At 45.3% G+C, this 22,523-nt stretch overlaps 1 protein-coding gene across 1 annotated transcript in view; it reads right to left on the bottom strand.

Annotated features, from left to right (window-relative positions):
* Positions 1-21,708, bottom strand: part of las1l (LAS1 like ribosome biogenesis factor) — a 107,248-nt gene extending 85,540 nt beyond the window's left edge. The window contains exons 1-4 of the mRNA XM_070882689.1: positions 21,506-21,708; positions 18,038-18,163; positions 16,581-16,650; positions 5,469-5,550 (exon numbers count right to left, since the gene is read on the bottom strand). Of these exons, the coding sequence (XP_070738790.1) occupies positions 5,469-5,550; positions 16,581-16,650; positions 18,038-18,163; positions 21,506-21,660 (433 nt within the window). The 5' untranslated portion in view covers positions 21,661-21,708. The remainder of the gene's footprint in view (positions 1-5,468; positions 5,551-16,580; positions 16,651-18,037; positions 18,164-21,505) is intronic.
* Between the last annotated feature and the right edge of the window lie 815 nt (positions 21,709-22,523).

Raw genomic sequence — 22,523 nt, 5'->3', positions numbered from 1 at the left:
AATGTGAGGTTATCCACTTTGGTGGTAAAAACAGAGAGACAGACTATTATCTGAATGGTGACAGATTAGGAAAAGGGAAGGTGCAACGAGACCTGGGTGTCATGGTACATCAGTCATTGAAGGTTGGCATGCAGGTACAGCAGGCGGTTAAGAAAGCAAATGGCATGTTGGCCTTCATAGCGAGGGGATTTGAATACAGGGGCAGGGAGGTGTTGCTACAGTTGTACAGGGCCTTGGTGAGGCCACACCTGGAGTATTGTGTACAGTTTTGGTCTCCTAACTTGAGGAAGGACATTCTTGCTATTGAGGGAGTGCAGCGAAGGTTCACCAGACTGATTCCCGGGATGGCGGGACTGACCTATCAAGAAAGATTGGATCAATTGGGATTGTATTCACTGGAGTTCAGAAGAATGAGAGGGGACCTCATAGAAACGTTTAAAATTCTGACGGGTTTAGACAGGTTAGATGCAGGAAGAATGTTCCCAATGTTGGGGAAGTCCAGAACCAGGGGTCACAGTCTGAGGATAAGGGGTAAGCCATTTAGGACCGAGATGAGGAGAAACTTCTTCACCCAGAGAGTGGTGAACCTGTGGAATTCTCTACCACAGAAAGTAGTTGAGGCCAATTCACTAAATATATTCAAAAGGGAGTTAGATGAAGTCCTTACTACTCGGGGGATCAAGGGTTATGGCGAGAAAGCAGGAAGGGGGTACTGAAGTTTCATGTTCAGCCATGAACTCATTGAATGGCGGTGCAGGCTAGAAGGGCTGAATGGCCTGCTCCTGCACCTATTTTCTATGTTTCTATGTTTCTAAACCCCAATTTCTACCCTAAGCTTTGTATAATGCTTTCTACGGTCAAATAGTCTGCCAATATGGTACTGGGAGACAGTCTTTCTACAGTCAAATAGCCTGCATATTCAGATGCCCAACAATTCTTTATATAAAGTGCAAAGTCAACAGCAAGTTTTAGTGGCCACCTCAATAAAATGGAAAGTAGTATTAGAATTGAGAATATAACCAGTACAATACCAAATGTGCAAATGAGCGATACAGACCTAAAAAGCCCCAGGGTTTGATTCTTGGTTTGTGCTGAGTTAGCTGACCTCAGAAAGCAAATCAGTAGGGGCACTACAACTCTTCCGATGGCCACTTGGCCAAAAATAGGAGGAGGAGTGGAGATAAATGTTTTACTGGTATAACTTAATACAGTGACACTGGAAGTTTAAGAACATAAGAACATAAGAATTAGGAACAGGAGTAGGCCATCTAGCCCCTCGAGCCTGCTCCGCCATTCAACAAGATCATGGCTGATCTGGCCGTGGACTCAGCTCCACTTACCCGCCCGCTCCCCGTAACCCTTAATTACCTTATTGGTTAAAAATCTATCAATCTGTGATTTGAATACATTCAATGAGCTAGCCTCAACTGCTTCCTTGGGCAGAGAATTCCACAGATTCACAACCCTCTGGGAGAAGAAATTCCTTCTCAACCCGGTTTTAAATTGGCTCCCCCGTATTTTGAGGCTGTGCCCCCTCGTTCTAGTCTCCCCGACCAATGGAAACAACCTCTCTGCCTCTATCTTGTCTATCCCTTTCATTATTTTAAATGTTTCTATAAGATCACCCCTCATCCTTCTGAACTCCAACGAGTAAAGACCCAATCTACTCAATCTATCATCATAAGGTAACCCCCCTCATCTCCGGAATCAGCCGTGTGAATCGTATCTGTACCCCCTCCAAAGCTAGTATATCCTTCCTTAAGTAAGGTGACCAAAACTGCACGCAGTACTCCAGGTGCGGCCTCATCAATACCCTGTACAGTTGCAGCAGGACCTCCCTGCTTTTGTACTCCATCCCTCTCGCAATGAAGGGCAACATTCCATTCGCCTTCCTGATTACCTGCTGCACCTGCAAACTAACTTTTTGGGATTCATGCACAAGGACCCCCAGGTCCCTCTGCACCACAGCATGTTGTAATTTCTCCCCATTCAAATAATATTCCCTTTTACTGTTTTTTTTTCCCAAGGTGAATGACCTCACATTTTCCCACATTATATTCCATCTGCCAAACCTTAGCCCATTCGCTTAACCTATCTAAATCTCTTTGCAGCCTCTCTGTGTCCTCTACACAACCCGCTTTCCCACTAATCTTTGTGTCATCTGCAAATTTTGTTACACTACACTCTGTCCCCTCTTCCAGGTCATCTATGTATATTGTGAACAGTTGTGGTCCCAGCACCGATCCCTGTGGCACACCACTAACCACCGATTGCCAACCTGAAAAGGACCCATTTATCCCGACTCTCTGCTTTCTTTTAGTTAGCCAATTCTCTATCCATGCTAATACATTTCCTCTGACTCTGCGTACCTTTATCTTCTGCAGTAACCTTTTGTGTGGCAACTTATCGAATGCCTTTTGGAAATCCAAATACACCACATCCATCGGTACACCTCTATCCACCATGCTCGTTATATCCTCAAAGAATTCCAGTAAATTAGTTAAACATGATTTCCCCTTCATGAATCCATGTTGCGGTCTGCTTGATTGCACTATTCCTATCTAGATGTCCCGCAATTTCTTCCTTAATGATAGCTTCAAGCATTTTCCCCACTACAGATGTTAAACTAACCGGCCTATAGTTACCTGCCTTTTGTCTGCCCCCTTTTTTAAACAGAAGCGTTACATTAGCTGCTTTCCAATCCGCTGGCACCTCCCCAGAGTCCAGAGAATTTTGGTAGATTATAACGAATGCATCTGCTATAAATTCCGCCATCTCTTTTAATACCCTGGGATGCATTTCATCAGGGCCAGGGGACTTGTCTACCTTGAGTCCCATTAGCCTGTCCAGCACTACCTCCCTAGTGATAGTGATTGTCTCAAGGTCCTCCCTTCCCATATTCCCGTGACCAGCAATTTTTTGCATGGTTTTTGTGTCTTCCACTGTGAAGAACGTAGCAAAATAATTGTTTAAGGTCTCAGCCATTTCCACATTTCCCATTATTAAATCCCCCTTCTCATCTTCTAAGGGACCAACATTTACTTTAGTCACTCTCTTCCGTTTTATATATCGGTAAAAGCTTTTACTATCTGTTTTTATGTTTTGCGCAAGTTTACTTTCATAATCTATCTTTCCTTTCTTTATTGCTTTCTTAGTCATTCTTTGCTGTCGTTTAAAATTTTCCCAATCTTCTAGTTTCCCACTAATCTTGGCCAGCTTATACGCATTGGTTTTTAATTTGATACTCTCCTTTATTTCCTTGGTTATCCACAACTGGTTATCCCCCTTCTCTTACCGCCCTTCTTTTTCACTGGAATATATTTTTGTTGAGCACTATGAAAGAGCTCCTTAAAAGTCCTCCACTGTTCCTCAATTGTGCCACCATTTAGTCTGTGTTCCCAGTCAACTTTAGCCAACTCTGCCCTCATCCCACTGTAGTCCCTTTTGTTTAAGCATAGTACGCTCGTTTGTAACATTACTTCCTCATCCTCAATCTGTATTACAAATTCAACCATACTGTGATCACTCATTCCGAGAGGATCTTTTACTCGGAGATCGTTTATTATTCCTGTCTCATTGAATTTGTGGTAATGAAATAAATGGTCCGGATTTCCCCACAGTATGCGTCTTTTTTCTAGCAGGTTCCCCGCCCAGAAGCCAGCCTGATTGACAGGCTCGGCTCCCTGTCAGAATGCCCCAGAGGCCGCAGCTCCAGGAGCAGGCAAGGAACCTGCTGCTGCATTAGTGGGAGCGTGGGTGAGGGGGATCCTGATGCTGAGAAGGTGGTCCCCGATCCTTGGGGAAGGAGGGTCTGATCCCTTGGGACGGTAGGATCCCCAATCCCAGGGCGGGGGGGGGGGGGGGGGTGGGGGGGGTGGAGGGGTACTCATTGCCCTGCCCACAAGCAGTGCTGTAAAGGCACCTATCTTTTCCACAAAACAGCCCTCGTCTCCCTTTAGCTGCTGAGTTTTCCGAGGCCCGTGAAACCAGGCGGGCCAGGGTTAAACCGGGAAGATGGTTTAAATATGAGGCACATAGCCTCAATATAATATTTAAATGGCCAACCCGCCTCCAGGGAGCAGGTTGGTTCCCGCAGCACCTCCATTAAAGCCGGAAGTGGACGGGTTGGGTTAGGTTTGAGATTTTTTTAGTTTTAACATCCCACCCAATCCACAGATGCTGCCTGACCTGCTGAGGGTTTCCAGCATTTTCTGTTTTTATCCTCAATTTATAGCATCTGCAGTATTTTGCTTTTGTTTTAGTGTTTAATCACTGCCACTTCTCTCCCAAGAATGCTTACCTTGAAGCTTTGCTCTCCCCACCGACGGGTTTTCCGTTTGTCTCGTTTACCTTGTTCACCTTCATTGCTATCTGCACTGTCTAATCAACTGCTAATTCTCTAACTTCTTCCAGTTTTGATGAAAGGTCATTGACCCTAAACTTAACTCTAATTCGGTCTCTGCAGATGCTGCCTGACCCGATGAGTGTTTCCATCATTCTCTGTTTTTAAGTAAAACTGACAGTCATGCTAAAACCTTTATAAAACCCTGGTTAGGCCCCAGCTGGAGTAGGGTGGCCAACATATGAACAATGATGGGCTGGTAAAGACCCTCTGGTCCATTCAGCCTGTGCCACACAATTGTGATACCTTGTGTATCACAATATATACACTCCATCCTGCTAAAAGCATGCAAAATCCTGTGAGAGACGAGAAACCAGATAAAAACCCAGGCCAATTGGCGGGGGGGTGGGGGGCGAAAACAAAATCTGGGAAATTCCTCTTCGACCCATCTGGGCGATCGAATTTAGTGCAGGAGATAATAGGTGTTCAAAATTAAGAAGGGTTTGGATAGAGTAAAAAAGGTGAAACTGTTTCCAGTGACAGAATAGTCAGTAACCAGAAAACACAGTTTTAAAATCATTGGCAAAAGAACCAGAGGTGAAACAAGGAAAAAAAATTTTCTCCACGAGTTATGATGATCTGGAATGCAGTGCCAGAAAGGGTGGTGGAAGCAGATTCAATAGTAACTGTCAAAAGAGAATTGGATAAATACTTGAAGGGGAAAAATTGCAGTGCTATGGGGAAAGAGCAGGCGAATGGGACTAATTGGATAGCTCTATCAAACAGCCAGCACATGCACGATGGAGCGAATGTCCTCCCTTCTGTGCTGTATCAATCTATGATTCCAGCTTTGCACTAGTCCCACAATTGACAGCACCCAACAACATTAAGGAGCAAAACTCCATGTCCCGATAGTGACCAGGATCTTAATTTAGTGGTTCGGAGAGGTGACATGAGGCAGCACAAAATGCAGATCTATATCCTACTGTCCTCAAATGGGAATCAATGACAATGGAGAGGGCGGAAAAAGGATAATACAGAAAAAAAGGTGGCAAGACAGGAAACAAGTTTACCAGTTTCTATTTTAGCAACAGCACAGTTAGCAAATGTTTGAGGATTTTATTACCTTTCCTGCACCAGGTTAGTGTGGGGAGTTTCCTATGAGTCAGATCGTGTCGTAGATTTACTATCCACTCTGGTATATACATCTGAAAGAAAAGAAAATGGAAATTACTGTAAACGTTCTTTTCATATTAGCCTCCTAATTAATGCTAAATTGGGACCAAATTTTGTGCTCTTGGTCCATGCTGGATTGAGACTATCCAAAATCATTTTAGCAGACAGTAAAATGTAAGAGCAGGGAGGTTATGGTAGAACTATTCAAAACAATAGTTAGGCCACAGCTAGAGTACTGGGTACAGTTCTGGTCACCACATTACAGGAAAGATGCGATTGCATTCGAGAGGGTGCAGAGGAGTTTGGATAAGCTCAGCTTGTTTTCTTTGGAACAGAGGAAGCTGAGGGGAGACTTAATTGAGGTTACCGTTACCGCCAGAACGCGCAACTTTCAGCAAACAGTGAAGATCGTTAGCAATAGTGATAACTCTGGTGTTGCACAATAGAATTTGTGCACCGGAGCCGAAAGTTGCGACACCCCTCAAAAAAAAAATCGGATCTTCTGCACGTGTGCGGTTTTTTTGGGAAATTTTTTTTTTCTTCTTCCCGGGCTTCTGGGCAGCTGTCGATCGCAAACGCTAATGCAAGCAGGGAGCACCTGCGCATGCACAGTATACCCAGGGCTGAATCAGCCATTTTACAATTTGATTCACAATGGAAGGAGATAGTAGCAGATAGTATTGCAGAAAGTTCGGAGGCAAACGAGGCTCTGGTCAGTGGTGTTGGAAAAAGATGGGCTGAATTGAACAGGAAGGTTGCAAGTAGACCCCTCCCAACGGTTTCCCAAAAAATTTGGAGAAGCATTGCTGAGGTGTCCTCTGTTGACACTATTTGAAGGGCCCACATACAGTGCCGCAAGAGATTTAATCATCATTGCAGGGCCGTTAAAGTATTATTTTTGTTGATGCACTCTCTCATTACTTAAATTATAAATCTGACACACTATTTGTTCTCATGCTGTTGGTATAGGTAGGTTTAGTATTGCACCCTATTTGCCATGAATGATCTATACACATTATTAAGATTGCTTTCTGAGATCTTAAAAGATGATTCTGCACTTCCATGTCTTCCTCGTAAACCACTAGCAACTTTCATGGCCATTAAACAGAGGACTGTATTAAATGCACACATTGCCCCAACCCAGCCCGGGGAGTGTGCAGGACTTACCCTCACTATCCGGGGGGGGGTCAGCACCCCCACGGGCAGTTGCCCTCCCTGTGCTTTGTGTATAAGTGCTTTGGTGGCTATTTGTGTGTGCCACAAGAGCAGATGGACCCTCTGGTAACCATTCCCACTGTCATCTTTGCAGGGAAAGAAGTCCCACAACCGCCGGGAGCAGCGGCGGACAGGCGGCGATCCGCTCCAAAGCATGTCTTTGATAGACATCGAGGAGAGTGTGGCAGGTCTGATCGGTGCCTCAGGGAGGGTAACTGCACATGGGGGCGCTGACCCCCCCCACCACCCCCCCTTGGATAGTGAGGGTAAGTCCTGCACACTCCCCGCCCGGGCTGGGTTGGGGCAGTGTGATATAGTGTCTGTGGACGAGGGTTGGGGCAATGTCATGCAGTGTCTGTGGACGAGGGCTGGGGCAGTGTGATATAGTGTCTGTGGACGAGGGTTGAGGCAATGTCATGCAGTGTCTGTGGATGAGGGCTGGGGCAATGTCATGCAGTGTCTGTGGACGAGGGCTGGGGCAATGTCATGCAGTGTCTCTGGACTATATAATGGAGTGGCGACAGTCCTTCAAATGAACCTGTGCTATGCGACCTTACTCATGTCACCCTGCCCCCTCCCCTGATGCTAACCACTCGTCTGTTGCTTTCTACTTCCAGGTGACCAGTCGGTGGCACCGAATCCTTCAATGGAAACCTCCACCTCAGGCCGTCACGTGGGGTGGGAGGAGGAGAATGAACTTGAAAGAGAGGAACAGAGCAGCCTACTCTGGGGCGGGGTGGGGGGGCGCTATGCACTCGACATACCACTGGTCAACACCTCATCCGAGGAAGAAACATTCCAGGGCATTGAGCCATCCGAGACCCCGAGTACTAGTGGCGTGTAGCAACGCACTCCCAGGGTTGAATCCCGTATGCCGTCTCTCCAGAGGGTGAGTTGGCAAAGCCGGTCTGCTGACAGTCAGGCAGACACATAACTGGACATGGTGGAACTGTCCAGGGAAAGTGTCCCGCTCACCCGACAGCTCCTAGAGGCATTGGGTAGAATTCCCACAAGCATCATGACACTATCTGCGACCAACAGGGAGGTCGAGTCGCAGATTGTCCGTGCAAACCGCAAAATCTGCGAGGCTGTCAATGCCCACGCGTAATTGATGGCCTCCATCTGTGACACTGCAGGCCCCAGTGTCACACCCAGACCCACATCACCTGTCACTGGCGAGGCCGAGCAAGAGGTTAGCCAGTCAGAAGCCAAGCCTTCCATACCCAGAGCTTCTCCAGTGGATCCACAACATGGCTCTCCATTGTCTCTCCCCGCAATACAGCAGGACTCTGGCCGCCTTGCTGCACGAACTCTAGGGTAGGGTCACGACGTGAGGGCTGAGGGGGGGGTTGGGGGTGGGGGGTTGGGGAAGAGCCGATGGTAAAAGACATGCAGTGCAGGAGTTGTTGTTTTGATTTTATGCAAGTTTTAAGTTTCAAATTTCTGTTCAAGTTCAATGTTTAATAAATTTAATTTAACTTTGAAAATAATTTTCAACAAGTTCACAATGTTTATTAAGTTATTTTGTTCACCTTAACCATTCCTGTGTAGTGTCCCATTTGCAGAATAAATGCGAATAGTCAACATGGTGGGATAGAATGGCCAAGCAATGGCCATTCACTCTTCAAGCAAAGCGTTGAATTATGAGCTGCTGACTTAAGGCTTTTGCAGTGGCGAAAGCTCCACGAGGCCTCCCCTGTGGTGGTGGGGGAGGGTGATGATGGCATGGGTTCCTCGCTAGGCTAATCTTCCTCGTCTTCCTCCTCCTCCTGAGGTGGTCTTGCAGTCCCATTGGCAAATCCTGTCCCCTCATGATGGCTAAGTTGTGTAGCATGCAGCACACCACAATGAATTGAGTACAGATGCTCGCAGGGCACCTGAACCTTGGGGAAGCCAGCAATTTGTCCAAACCCACAGCCCTCTCATTCTGGGCCTCCTTGGTCATTGGGAAGTTTATGAAGTCCATCCTGCATGCTACAGTGCAGTAGTCACCTGGCGAATGCTGTAATGTGTAGCGTGCTGCGAGATGGAGCATATGCCCCTGCTGATGCCTGAAAGGAGCCGGAGGCATAGAAGGCAAGTGCCGCAGTCACCTTCACCCTCGATGGGCAGTGCAGGCCTGTTGCCGCTGGTAGGCTGCAGGTCTGCCTTTATGAGCTGGCATATCTCTGTCAGCATTTCTTTTCAGAAGCGCAGCCTTCTAACGCACTGTGCCTCAGAGAGTTGCAGGTATGAGCGCTGTTAACTCGTGGGGGGGTAAGGCCTCCTCCCCATATGTCTGTGACCTCTTTGATTATGCTCAAAATGCTCATCAGTAAGCCTTCTTACAGCTCGATGCCATATAGATAATGGCTGACATAGTACAGCCCCTATTTTTTTTTTTTAAATGTCCTTAAATTTCCTTTAAAATGAATATAAACTCACATAAAACTTCACAGTGTAAAACACAGCCTTCATCTCACAATCCTTTTATACACTAAACTTCTGCTCCTTTTTTTAAAATGACGCTGTTAGTGCTGGGTGCGCCATGGGTTCGACTGCTTTTTGCTGGCGGGTTCCCGGGCGGACGATAAATCGAGCGATATCGCCAAAAGTTCCGCCTGGAGCACTAGAGCAGCGTTGCATGCCAAATGACATCATCCAAATGGTGAAAACACCGGGCGGGCGTTAAGTTTTAGCAGCGCCGCAAAAACATTGCTGAAAGTTCCGCCCGGGTGCAAAATGTTGTGCGACTCATTTAGCACCAATAAAGTAGTTTTTCCGATTCACCCAGGCGAAAACCCGGTCACAAACCTGCCGAAAATCCAGCCCGTTATGTTACAAATACATCAGAGAATCAGGCCATATATAGAAAAGTCAGAGGAGAAGTGAAAAAGAAAGTAAGAGGGGCAAAAAGAGGGTATGAGAATAGAATGGCTGCCAGCATAAAAGGTAATCCAAAAGTCTTCTATAGGCATATAAATTAAAAAAAAGGTAGTAAGAGGGGTAGGGTCGATTAGTGACCAAAAAGACCTATGCATGGAGGCAGAGGGTATGGCTGAGGTACTAAATGAGTACTTTGCATCTGTCTTCACCAAGGAAGAGGATGCTGCCATAGACATAGTGAAGGAGGAGATAATGGAGACACTTGGCAGGATAAAAATCGATAGAGGTAATAGAAAGGCTGGCTGTACTTAAAGTAGATAAATCACCAGGAGCGAGTGGGATGCATCCTAGGATGTTAAGGGAATTAAGGGCAGAAATCGCAGAGGTACTGGCCATAATATTTCAATCCTCCATAGATACAGGGGTGATGCCAGAGGACTGGAGAATTGCAAATGTTATACCATTGTTCAAAAAAGGATGTAAAGATAAACCCATCAACTATAGGCCAGTCAGTTTAACCTCAGTAGTGTGGAAGTTTTTAGTAACTGTAATCTGGAACAAAATTAATAGTCACTTGGACAAATGTGGATTAATTAAGGAAAGCGAGCACGGATTTGTTAAAGACAAATCGTGTTTAACCAACTTGATCGAGTTTTTTGATGAGGTAACAGAGAGGGTTGATAAGGGTAATGCAGTTGATGTAATGTACATGGATTTCTAAAAGGTGTTCGGCAAAGTGCCACAAAATAGGCTTGCCAGCAAAATTGAAGCCCATGGAATAAAAGGGACAGTGGCAGCTTGGATACGAAATTGGCTAAGTGGCAGGAAACAGAGTAGTGGTGAATGGTTGTTTTTCGGACTGGAGAAATACAGCAGTGTTCCCCATGGGTCGGTACTAAGACTACTGCTTTTCTTAATATATATTAATGACTTGGACATGGGTGTACAGGGTACAATTTCAAAATTTGCTGATGACACAAAACTTGGAAGCATGGTGAACAATCAGGAGGAGACTGATAGACTTCAGGAAGACATAGACAGACTGGTTCATGACAACATGACAGGTGAAGTGCTCTCAGACGGCACAACCACGGCCCCATTTGCCATCTCAAATGGAGTGAAACAAGGTTGTGTACTCGCTCCATTCTGTTCAACCTTGTCTTGACCTGTGTCTTGAACTGTGCCATAAAAGACTTGGAGTTTGGGGTTTACCTGAAATATCGATTAGATGGTTCACTGTTCGACCTCCGCCACCTTGCTGCAAAGACCAAAGTACGGTAACGACTCATCCTAGAGGCACTCTTTGCTGACGATTGCACCCTTATGGCACACAAGGAGAGTGACCTACAATTCATACTCAGCAAATTTGCTGAGGCAACAGAATTGTTTGGCCTAACCATCAGCCTTAGTAAAACCGAGGTTCTCTACCAGCATGCCCCTGGCATCACAGCACCTGCTCCCAGTCTTCATCAGCAGTATACAACTAAAGTCAGTGGACAGTTTCAAGTACCTTGGCAGCACTACATCAAGTGATGGGTCCTTGGACAAGGAGATTGATGCAAGGACCTGTAAAGCCAGCCAGGCACTTGGTCGCTTGCGCACTAAGGTGTTGGAGGCCACCACCACATCCGACTGTCAACTAAACTGTTGGTGTATAGAGCAATCGTTCTCTCATCTCTCCTTTATGGATGTGAGACCTGGACACCCTACAGGTGTCACATCAAAAAGTTGGAAGCTTTCCATATGCGCAGTCTAATATCTATACTCCACATACGCTGGCAAGACCAGGTGTCAAACTTTGAGGTTCTGGAGAGAGCACAATCAACTAGCATCGAGGTGATGATCATACGAGCCCAGTTCCGGTGGGCTGGACATGTCATCCGCATGGATGAGTCAAGGATCCCTCGTCAGCTTCTTTACGGCGAGCTTTGTGAAGGTCGAAGACACCAGGGGCGCTCCCGCAGGCGCTACAAAGATTGCATCAAGGCTAACCTCCAGTACTGTGGCATCCGACCAAAGGACCTCGAGAATACAGCAGCTAATAAAATCCAGTGGCGAACCCTCACGAGGACTTGCCTGCCAGACCTTCAAAGAAAGCCGATGTCAACGCCTGCGGGACACTAGAGATAGACGACATCAGGTGGCAGTACTGTCAGCATCAGGCACATCGAACTTCCCTTGTCCGACGCGCAAGAGACTATGTGCATCCAGAATTGGCCTATACAGCCACTTGAAGACACATGCCATTTATGATTAGCACACCAACCTCTTAGTTGGATACGACAGATTACCAAGTGAGACAGGCTGGTGAAATAGGTGGACACGTTGCAGATGAAATTTAATGCAGAAAAATGTGAAGTGATGCATTTTGGTAGAAAGAATGAGAGGACATATAAACTAAATGGTACAATCCTAAAGGGGGGTGCACAGAGAGACCTAGGGGTATATGTGAATAAATCGTTGAAGGCAGCAGGGCAGCTTGAGAAAACAGTTAAACTGGCTTATGGGATCCTGGGCTTCATAAATAGAGGTATATATAAAAGTGTGGAAATTATGATGAATCTGTATAAAACACTGGTTCGGACTCAAATGGAGTACTGTGTTCAATTCTGGGCACCACACTTTAGGAAGGATGTGAAGGCCTTAGAGAAGGTACAGAAAAGATTTACGAGAATTATTCCAGGAATGAGGAACTTCAGTTACATTGATAGACTGGAAAAGCTGGAGTTGTTCTCCTTGGAGCAGAGAAGATTGAGAGGAGATTTGATCGAGGTGTCCAAAATCATGAGGGATCTGGACATAGCAAACAGAAAGAAACTGTTCCCATTGGGATTAGCAGAAGGGTCGAGAACCAGAGGACACAGATTTAAGGTGATTGGCAAAAGAACCAAAGGCAATGCAAGAAAACACTTTTTTACGCAGCGAGTAGTTAAGATCTGGAATGCACGGCCTGACAGGGTGGTGGAGGCAGACTCAATTTTATCTTTCAAAAGGGAGTTGAATAAGTATCTGAAGGAAAAAAGTGGCAGGGCTACGGGGAAAAGGCAGGGGAGTGGGACTAGCTGAGAGTCGGCACAAGCTCGACGGGCCAAATAGCTTTCTTCTGTGCTGTAACCATTCTATGACTCTATGATTAGAGGGGAGCCGAGGAGAATTCTTTTCACCCAGATGGTGGTGGGGATCTGGAACTCACTGCCTGAAAGGGTGGCAGAGGCAGAAACCCTCATCACATTTAAAAAGTACTTGGATATGCACTTGAAGTGCCGTGACCTACAAGGTTACGGACCAAGAGCTGGAAAGTAGGTTTAAAGTGGACAGCTCTTTTTCAGCCAGCACAGACATGATGAGCCGCATGGCCTCCTTCTGTGCTGTAAATTTATATGATTCTATGATCCCTTTAATCAGGACTGGATTCGAACACAAGTCTCAGAGGGGGAAGACCAATAGCTAACCCACCTGTTCCCCAAAGCTACTTCTCAAACTATTCGCGAATATAAAAGCACTGGGTGTATTGGAAGGTTTGATCCCTCGCTCCAGAGTCCTTGCTATTGCGTGGAAATCTAGCATCTTCTAAAGATGGGAAAAAAATCAAATTGGGAGTCTCCTGAAAGCCATTACTAAATTGGAGAATAGCATGAGTGGATGATCTATCTCGGCCTCATCCTGAGGTCCCCACCATCACAGAAGCCTGTCTTCAACCAATTCAATTCACTCCACGTGATAAAGAAATGGATGCACGCACTGAACACAGCAACAGCTGTGGACCCTGACAACATCCCGGCTGTAGTGCTGAAGACCTGTGCTCCAGAACTAGCCGTGCCTCTAGCCAAGCTCTTCCAGTACAGCTATAACGCTGGCATCTAACCTACAATGTGAAAAACTGCCCAGATATATCCTGTCCACAAAAATCAGGACAAATCCAATCCAACCAATTACTGCCCCATCAGCCTACTCTCAATCATCAGCAAAGTGATGGAAGGTGTCGTCGACAGTGCTATTAATCGGCACTTAGTCACCAATAACCTGCTCATCAATGCTCCGTTTGGCTTCTGCCAGGACCACTCGGCTCCAGACCTCATTACAGCCTTGATCCAAACATGAACAAAAGAGCTGAATTCCAAAGATGAGGGGAGAGTGACTGTCCATGACATTAAGGCAACATTTGACAGGTCAATCATCTCAGTCCCAGGTCATCGCTGCAGGAGTTCCTTAAGGCAGTGTCCTAAGGTTCAACTATCTTCAACTGCTTCATCACTGACCTTCCTTCCATAATAAGGTCAGAAGTGGGGATATTCATTGTTGATTGTGCAGTGTTCAATTCCATTTGCAAATTCTCAGATAATGAAGCAGTGCGTGCCCATATGCAGCAAGACCTGGACAACATTCAGGCTCAGGCTGATAAGTGGCAAGTAACATTTGCGCCTTATCCTTACCATCCCACCCCACCAGCCTCTACATTCAACGGGGTCATCCTTCGCCATTTCCGCCACCTCCAGCGTGATCCCACCACCAAACACATTTTCCCTGCCCCTCCCCCATCAGCATTCCGAAGGGACCATTCCCTCCACGACACCCTGGTCCACTCCTCAATCACCCCCAACACCCCTTCCCGTTTCCACGACATCTTCCCGTGCAAGCGCAAGAGATGCTACATCTGCCCATTTACCTCCGCCCTTCCCACCGCCCAGGGCCTAAACACTCCTTCCAAGTGAAACAGCAATTTGCTTGTACTTCTTTCAATTTAGCACACTTTATGCGTTGCTCACGATGCAGTCACCTCTACATTGGGGAGAAAAAACGCAGATTGGGTTTGGGGAACACCTCTGCTCAGTCTGCAAACATGACCCCGACCTTCCGGTCGGCTGTCACTTTAACTCTCCGCTCCGTTCCCACTCTGACCACTCGGTCCTCGGCCTCTTACACTGTTTCAATGAAGCTCAATGTAACCTCAAGAAACAGCACCTCATCTTTCGATTAGGCACTTTACAGCAACATCGAGTTCAACAATTTCAGATCATAACCTCTGCCCTCATTTTTTTGGATGGTATGTGTTGATGGTTCTGCTATTCCCATTTACTCCTCTGCTAGACCCATCTTTTGTTTCTTTACTTGTCCAATTACCATCTCATTTTGCCTTGTACAATCATACCTTTTGTCATTTAATCTCTCCTGCCTTCCACCCTATCACAGATCTTCCCTCCCCTCCCCCTTTTCCCTGCACTTACGTAAAATCTATTCCATCTTTAACTTTTTCCAATTCTGCCGAAAGGTCATCGACCTGAGACGTTAAATCTGTTTCTCTCTCCACAGATGCTGCCTGACCTGTTGAATATTTCCAACATGTTCTGTTTTTATTATATCAAGTCTGAAACTATACCCGAAAAGTCACTCTCCTGGTGGCCCAGTGAGTAGTACTCAATCATAAAGACCAGAAAATCCAAAGTTCAACCTTTGGTCTATGGCAAGTTAGCAGATTCCAGCCAGGGTAATAGTCCTCCATATTATCCAATTATCCTCCATATTCCTGAACCTGACAAGCCCAGAAAGGGCATGCAGAAAATGGGTGAGAAACTAAATAGAGATGAACATTCAGGGCTATGGTGGAAAGGTTTGGCTTGGTAAGCAAAAGGGTGTTGGGACAGCAGAAGCAGCTAAACAGATGGTCTCTATCTTGATGTCAAAATCCACAAGATCCTCGTACTTATTGTTAGGAGGTGAGGACAAGGGGCAGGGGATAGGGATTTAAGGAGGCAGTTGGTAGTAGAGAACAGATCAGCTTTGGCAAGAAACCAATGAGTGAAACTCAAAAAATTAACTCTTTTCTCCAAGCATTCACAAGATAGAAAGCAGGCAGCAAAGAAACTGTCGACCACACACACATTTCATACATTAAACCTAAATAATTTATGTGCCAACCAACTGTGGTTCATGTTTGGAATAACGTAAAAAATGTCTGTGGAATGCTGGGTGGACAAATAATTGATCCATTACTTTTATTCCTTGTGTCAACAGTTTATTGAGGGTTACAGGTTATAAATCTTAACTTATTTTAAACATTGTCAACTGTTTGACAATTTTCAACACAGTTAATATTAGTACTATTCATAGAATTTGGCAATGATGCTCATCAAGCTAAGAAACTAAATACAGATATAGCTCCACAGAAGTTAGTTCACAGAACAGATAGTGAACACATACAGTATGCATCAATGCAGGTCTACATTTTTTAAATAAAAACGAATGTGCCCATTGCTCACATGATGAAGCCAAGAAGTAAAGGGAGGATGTATGCAAAGTAAGGTGGGCAACAAACAGCAGGCCACAGTCAAAGCCCTGTCAGACAGTAGAATGGCTAGGTGGCAAGTGGCTAGGGGAGAGAAAAAGGGAATACAGGAGTAGAGGTGAACCAGGAAATAAGCAAAACACGTCGGCTAGGGACCAAGTTGCAGATAGGTGAAGAAACGAGCATGACAACAACATAGCAATGCTGTATTTTGTTATAGAATTGATTCTCTGGATACAATTGATCGACACTGACCACATAATCAATATCATGAAACAATCAGCATTACATTCACTTTCCAGTGATTAAACTTTTATTATAGATTTTGTTTCCCCCACAGAATTTTCTCCCCTCCTACTGGATCTTACCCAAGTGGCTATTCTTCTTGCGAGTGTAGGCAGTGAGCATTTTTAGACCATTCAATTGTGGAAGACATTAGAACTGATCATAACTCTGTTCTCATGACAGACACAAACACACACGCACACAAGCAGCAGTCACTAAAAAAAATGATCAGGTGTGGAAACAGTTGCTCATTTTTATTTTCTTCCTTCCTAACCCAGGGACATTGAGGCCAGCATGTAGTACCCTAGTTAAAGTAACTAACCCTCGGAGAAACAGCTAGAACTGTACCTCATTTAGATTAAATGGCTATTATGCAATATTTATGAAAAGTATATCTACTAATATATTACTCACCTCATTTGCCAAAAGTTTCAGAGACACACCGATTTTTTTCTGCTTCCTCTCAGTAATCAGATTAACAAACCTACAAAGAGTTAATAATCCAACTTCATTAACTGTTTTAATCAATTTATTATCTGAATAATGTCAAATATTAAACAATTTGTACATTAATACAAACTAGCAACTATAGTAGAATCCACCTTTAGTGATCAGTGCTTGTAGCGATCAGGCAGATGTACCAGTTAACACTTAAGTTACAATTTCAAAACATATCTGAATTTAGTTTTTAATTATTACGTTTCTCCTCTCCCCACCCCCCCGCCCCCACCATGACCCCCTGTTCCTCTATTCAGTTTTCACGGTACTGCCACATAAGTGGAGGAAAACACAAGATACTATGAGTTTAACTTGCTCACATAAAAACATGTTAATTACAAAAGTACTATAGAGAACTGCAAAAGGATTCTGGACTTTTATTACTTTGCAAGTTAAGGAAACCCCTGTGATTTATCTATCTGCTGTTTAGTCTGGTTCTGTTTTAATTTTACTTAATAAACCAGATTCATAGTTTGTTTTTTTCATTTCCTCCATTGCAATGGTGACTACACTTCAAAAGTACTTCATTGGCCGTAAAGCGCTTTTGGACATCCCGAAGTCGTGAAAGGTGCTATAGAAATGGAAGTCTCTTTGTAGCTTCAAACACAGTGTGTTAAAGAGTGTTAATTGTCTATCAAATCGGAGAGGTGTGGAATATTAATTTCCTATGTATGCATCAATGGTAAATGCAGTCTTTGTTCACCCAGGACTTGGTAACTCTTGGATTACTTTGTACCCAAGGTCAAATCTCAGTTCACCTGAAACCTGGGTTGGCTTATGGAACCAGTCATTTGCATTATGCGCAAGAAAGGCTATTTGGAGAGTGCCCGATTGTAACAGACATCCTTCACCTGGAGGAGCACAAAACTGGATACTGGCAGAAAAAGGACGCAAAAAACTCATTTATAAATGGTATCTCAATATGCTAAACAAGCTCACACATGAGCATTGCCAAAACATCACTAAACCACATAGATGAGAAAGTTCCAAGTTTGATACCCAGTCTGAGCTGAATTAGCAGATCCCAGTCAAGACTGAGGCTGTGGGCGAGAGAAGTGGGGTCAGGGAAAGTCAATCAAGGTTTTCTCTCCTAATCGCTACCCAGTGACCCCTGCTCGCAATTGCGTATGTGCAGATGTCAGTCGAGCATGGTAAAATAGTCTGCTAGCATTCTCTGTCTAGACTCTCAACTGAAGAATGGACACTTGAACAAATTATCAAATGGATACTGGGACCAATGGAACTGTACCCCAGCAAGCAAACAGCATTTGCAGGAAAAGAGGGTAGGGAGAAAACTGGCATAAAAAGGACGCAAAAAATTCATTTATAAAGGGAATCTCAATATGCTAAACAAGCTCACACACAAATATTACCTGACAAGGGCAAGCCCATACAAGAGGACCAGGTCTTCAGATGCAGCCTCCCCTGTCTCATCCTTTAGTTTACAATGTATCAGGGCCGCAGTGCACTCCACAGCAAGCGGGGTACTGTTGCCATATCTACAAAGCAGAAATAAAAAACAAACAGCCATCAAGTATCACAGTGTAAAACACCACCAATGAACAATACAGGGCTATGGGGAAGAGAGCGGAGCAGTGGAATTAGTTTTGGATTGCTATAAGGCTATGGCAAGAGAGTGATTAGTTCTAGATTGCTCTAGCAAAGGTTTGGCACAGACATGGGCCGAATGGCCTCCTTCTGCACTGGAAACTTCTACAATTCAAACAAGCTAGGCTCGTGTCAGACTATTGCTGAGGCTTGTTGCATAGCCTACACAACAAAAGGACGCAGGTTTTATGTGCTGTCCTGATGTTTAGTTTTTTTCATCATTTTCAAATTCTGCACCAGCTTTATGTCAGCATATATAATCAATAAAATATTCTGTGAAAGCAGAAATCTGATGTGTATGCCAAACAGTCAAAGCTTTTACTGACTGGAGGGAAGTATACAGTGGTCTTTCCCAAGGGTTTGTATTCGTACCACTGCTCTTTTTGATATACATTAATGACCTGGACTTGGGTATACAGGGCATAATTTTAAATTTTGCAGATGATACCAAATTCATAAATGTAATAAACAATGAGGTGGATAGAATAGACATCAGGAGGACATAGACAGACTGGTGAAATGGGCAGACACATGGCAGTTGAAATTGAATACAGAGAAGTGTGAAGGGATAAATTTTGGTAGGAAGAATGCAAGGCACTATGAACCAATGGTACAATTTAAAAGGGGGTGCAGGAACAGAGAGACTTGGGGGTGCAGCTACACGAATCTTTGAAGGTGGCAGGACAACTTGGGAAGGCTGTTAAAACATTATATGGGATCCATGACTTTATTAAAAGAGGCATAAAGTACAAACGCAAGGAAGTTATGTTAAACTTTTATAAAACATTGGAATATTGTATTCAATTCTGAGCATCACACTTTAGGAAAGATATCAAGGCCTTGGAGAGGGTGCAGAAGAGATTCACCAGAATAGTACCAAGGATGAGGGACTCGAGTTATGTGGAGAGACTGGAGAAGCTGGGATTGTTCTCCTTGGAGCAGAGACAATTTGAGAAGATTTGATAAGAGTTGTTGAAAATCATAAATGGTTTTGATAGAGTAAGTAAAGAGAAACTCTTTCCAGTGGCAGAAGGGTTGGTAACCAGAGGACATAGATTTAAGGTGATTGGCAAAAGAACCAGAGGTGACATAAGGAAACGTTTTTTTTGCACAGCGAGGTGTTGTGATGTGTAATGCACTGCCTGAAAGAGTGCTGAAAGCAAATTCAATACTAACTTTCAAAAGAGAATTGGATAAATACTTGAAAGGGAAAAATGTACAGGGCTATGGGGAACATGCACAGGTGTGGGGCTAATTGAAGAGCCTGGACAGGCACTATGGGCCGAATGGTCTCCTTCTGTGCTGTATAATACTATGAAGTGAAATCACTGTTGGAAAACACGGCAGCCAATTTGTAAACAATGTCTCACAACTGCTATGAGATAATAACTGTTTTTTATGTCAAATTAACAGGAGTAGACTATAAATAGTGCTGAGGGCAGCTAAAAGCCTGAATCCCAGGAAATAACCAGCATCTTTAAAACAGCATTTTAGTATTCTACAAATACTGAACTGAACTATGATGTGCTGAAGTCTTTGGGTGAGATTTGAACCCATGACCTTCTGACTTGGGAGGCAAGCATTAAAAGAAAACTCCTGGTTCAGTTAGTAGCATTGAGAATAAGACTTTGACATCCAATTGAACCATCAGAACAAGAGGCAGTGTGTGGATTCAATATCCCAGCTAAAGTACAGCATCTTCCACAATATAGCATTCCCTCAAGTACTGAATTGGAGTGTCCGTTTAGATTATGATCAGCTGAAATTCCTGTAGTGGGGCCTGAACCCCTAACTCCAATCCAGGATTTAGAGTAAATAATCTTGTATAAAATAAATCTGGACCAGTACTTCAAAATAAAGTGATTAGAAAGACAAGAGGTAGAGGTTCAAACAAAACTAGCAAACGGCATATTTAGGATGGTCGGGATGTTCTTCTAAACACAAAGGGCCCGACTTTGGTGGACCGCCCAATTCTCGGCGGTCTTGCGGTGGTGGGTCAGTCTTCACCGCCCGGTAACACTGTGGCAGAGTGCTGGCAACATTGGTCCGGGCGGTCTTGACCGGTGCATCAGCGGAGTGCGACGGACGGTCTGCTCCAGCGGTGCAGGGTAAATTGTCTGGGACCCGGGACTCTTTGGGTCTCAAGTTATGCGCATCCCCGCTCTTCCTTCGACCTCCCCCGAGAAGAGCAGTCCAGAGGCCAGAGACTGCCAACGTCAGATCGCAGGTAAGTGTCTCCAGGTACGTTTAGATTTTTAATTGGTTTGCACAGTGTTTTTGATTTATTTATAATACTTAGATTATTTATTTACTTATTTTTGTGTTTTTGGTGGGGGGGGGCGGGCAGAATATGACTCTGGGGTGGGGTGGGGGGGGAAAGAGAGAGGACTAGATCTCTGGGAGGGGATTAGATCTATTAGATCTCTCTGAGAGGGGAGGGGGTGGCAGAAAGATTGCTGGGCGGGCGAGGGAAGACTCTATCTTTGGGGGGGGGGGGGAAAAAAGAGAGAAAAATACATCGCTGGGGGGGGGGGGGGGGAGCGGGGACATTGCAGTTTACATACCGCCGACATACCATCGGCATTAAACCACCTTTTTTCAGATGGTGTGCAACTCCGGTGATATGTTAGTGGTATGCTACCAATGTTGGACTTTTGGGCGGTCGATAGGGTGGTCCGTGTGGGTGGGCAGTATGCATACCGCCTAGCGGTATGTCGCTGATGAATTTCCCGCCAGGCGCTATGTCGGTATTTTTTTGATCAATTTCACGATTTTGGGCGGTGTGTCGGCAGTCCACGGGCAGTACGTCCACCAATTTCGGCCCCGTAGAGCAATGACGATATAGAAAGGACTTCCAGGTGGGCTGGTTATGGTTAAAACAAAGTAGAAAATGCTGGGATTACAGAGCAGGTTGATCAGATACATCAAACAGAAAAGGCAGGTTAACATTTCAGATGTAAACTCATCAGCGATGGGTTTTTCCTCTCCATTCGGATGAGGACAGTGCTGTTGTGCATTTCCAGCATTTGTTTTTAATTCACATTTCAGCATTTGCAATGATTTTCTTCGTAATCCAGTGGAGGAAAAACACCTGGAATGATTCAAGGAACAGCGGCTGGATCATTCCAGAGGGATGAATGGGCCCGACGGCCTTCCCTCAGCCACAGCTATCGCTCACTTCAGGTCTCAGCCCCCTGCCCCTGTAACTAACACAAGAGCCTTGCGGCCCCCACCTGCTCTTCCAGGCGGAGATCCTGTCGAGCGCACACCGCTGCAGCTTGCTGTCCGCGCTGTACAGCCGCTCGATCACCTGGTCCCACTCGGCCCGGTTGAACCAGGCCACCACCTGCTCGCTCCTCCCGCCGTTCCTCTTCCCTCGCGCTCCCATGGCAGCCGCCACCGCTCCGAAACCAGCCGCGCATGCGCCTCCGCGCCGCAGCACCCGAAGCAAGCGCGCGCGCGCGCACGCGTCGTGCCAAGATTGGCAGAGCCGCTAGCCTATCAACAGCCCGCCCTGGCCGGAGCATCGTTTACCCCCCCGCCGCCTTCTTCCCCTCCACAGAATCTCTCCCGGGTAAACCAATGAGAATGAAGCGGGGAGGGGCGACATTGTGCCAGGCGGTTGGGCAGTGAGTGTGCAGCGCCCGGATGTTTCCGATGCAGACACTCTTCTCAATGCACAAATGTTCCGGAAGACTGACGATGCCAGACTTTGAGGAAGCGGTGGTCGAAGATAGTCGCCTTCTCTGAGTCAGAAGACCATGGTTACAGTATGTTACAGAACCTACAAGGGAGCAAGCGATCTTAGATCTGGTCCTGTGTAATGAGACAGGAATAATAAACGATCTCCTAGTAAAAGATCCTCTCGGAATGAGTGATCACCGTATGGTTGAATTTGTAATACAGATTGAGGGTGAGGAAGTAGTGTCTCAAACAAGCGTACTATGCTTAAACAAAGGGGACTACAGTGGGATGAGGGCAGAGTTGGCTAAAGTAGACTGGGAACACAGAGTAAACGGTGGCACAATTGAGGGACAGTGGAGGACTTTTAAGGAGCTCTTTCATAGTGCTCAACAAAAATATATTCCAGTGAAAAAGAAGGGCGGTAAGAGAAGGGATAACCAGCCGTGGATAACCAAGGAAATAAAGGAGAGTATCAAATCAAAGACCAATGCGTATAAGATGGCCAAGGTTAGTGGGAAGCTAGAGGATTGGGAAAATTTTAAACAACAGCAAAGAATGACTAAAAAA

Source organism: Pristiophorus japonicus, chromosome 6, assembly GCF_044704955.1.
Source record: "Pristiophorus japonicus isolate sPriJap1 chromosome 6, sPriJap1.hap1, whole genome shotgun sequence".
In the NCBI taxonomy this organism is placed as follows: Eukaryota; Metazoa; Chordata; class Chondrichthyes; family Pristiophoridae; genus Pristiophorus; species Pristiophorus japonicus.
Note: the sequence above shows the minus strand (reverse complement) of the source record. Positions and strands in the feature narration are given on the sequence as shown.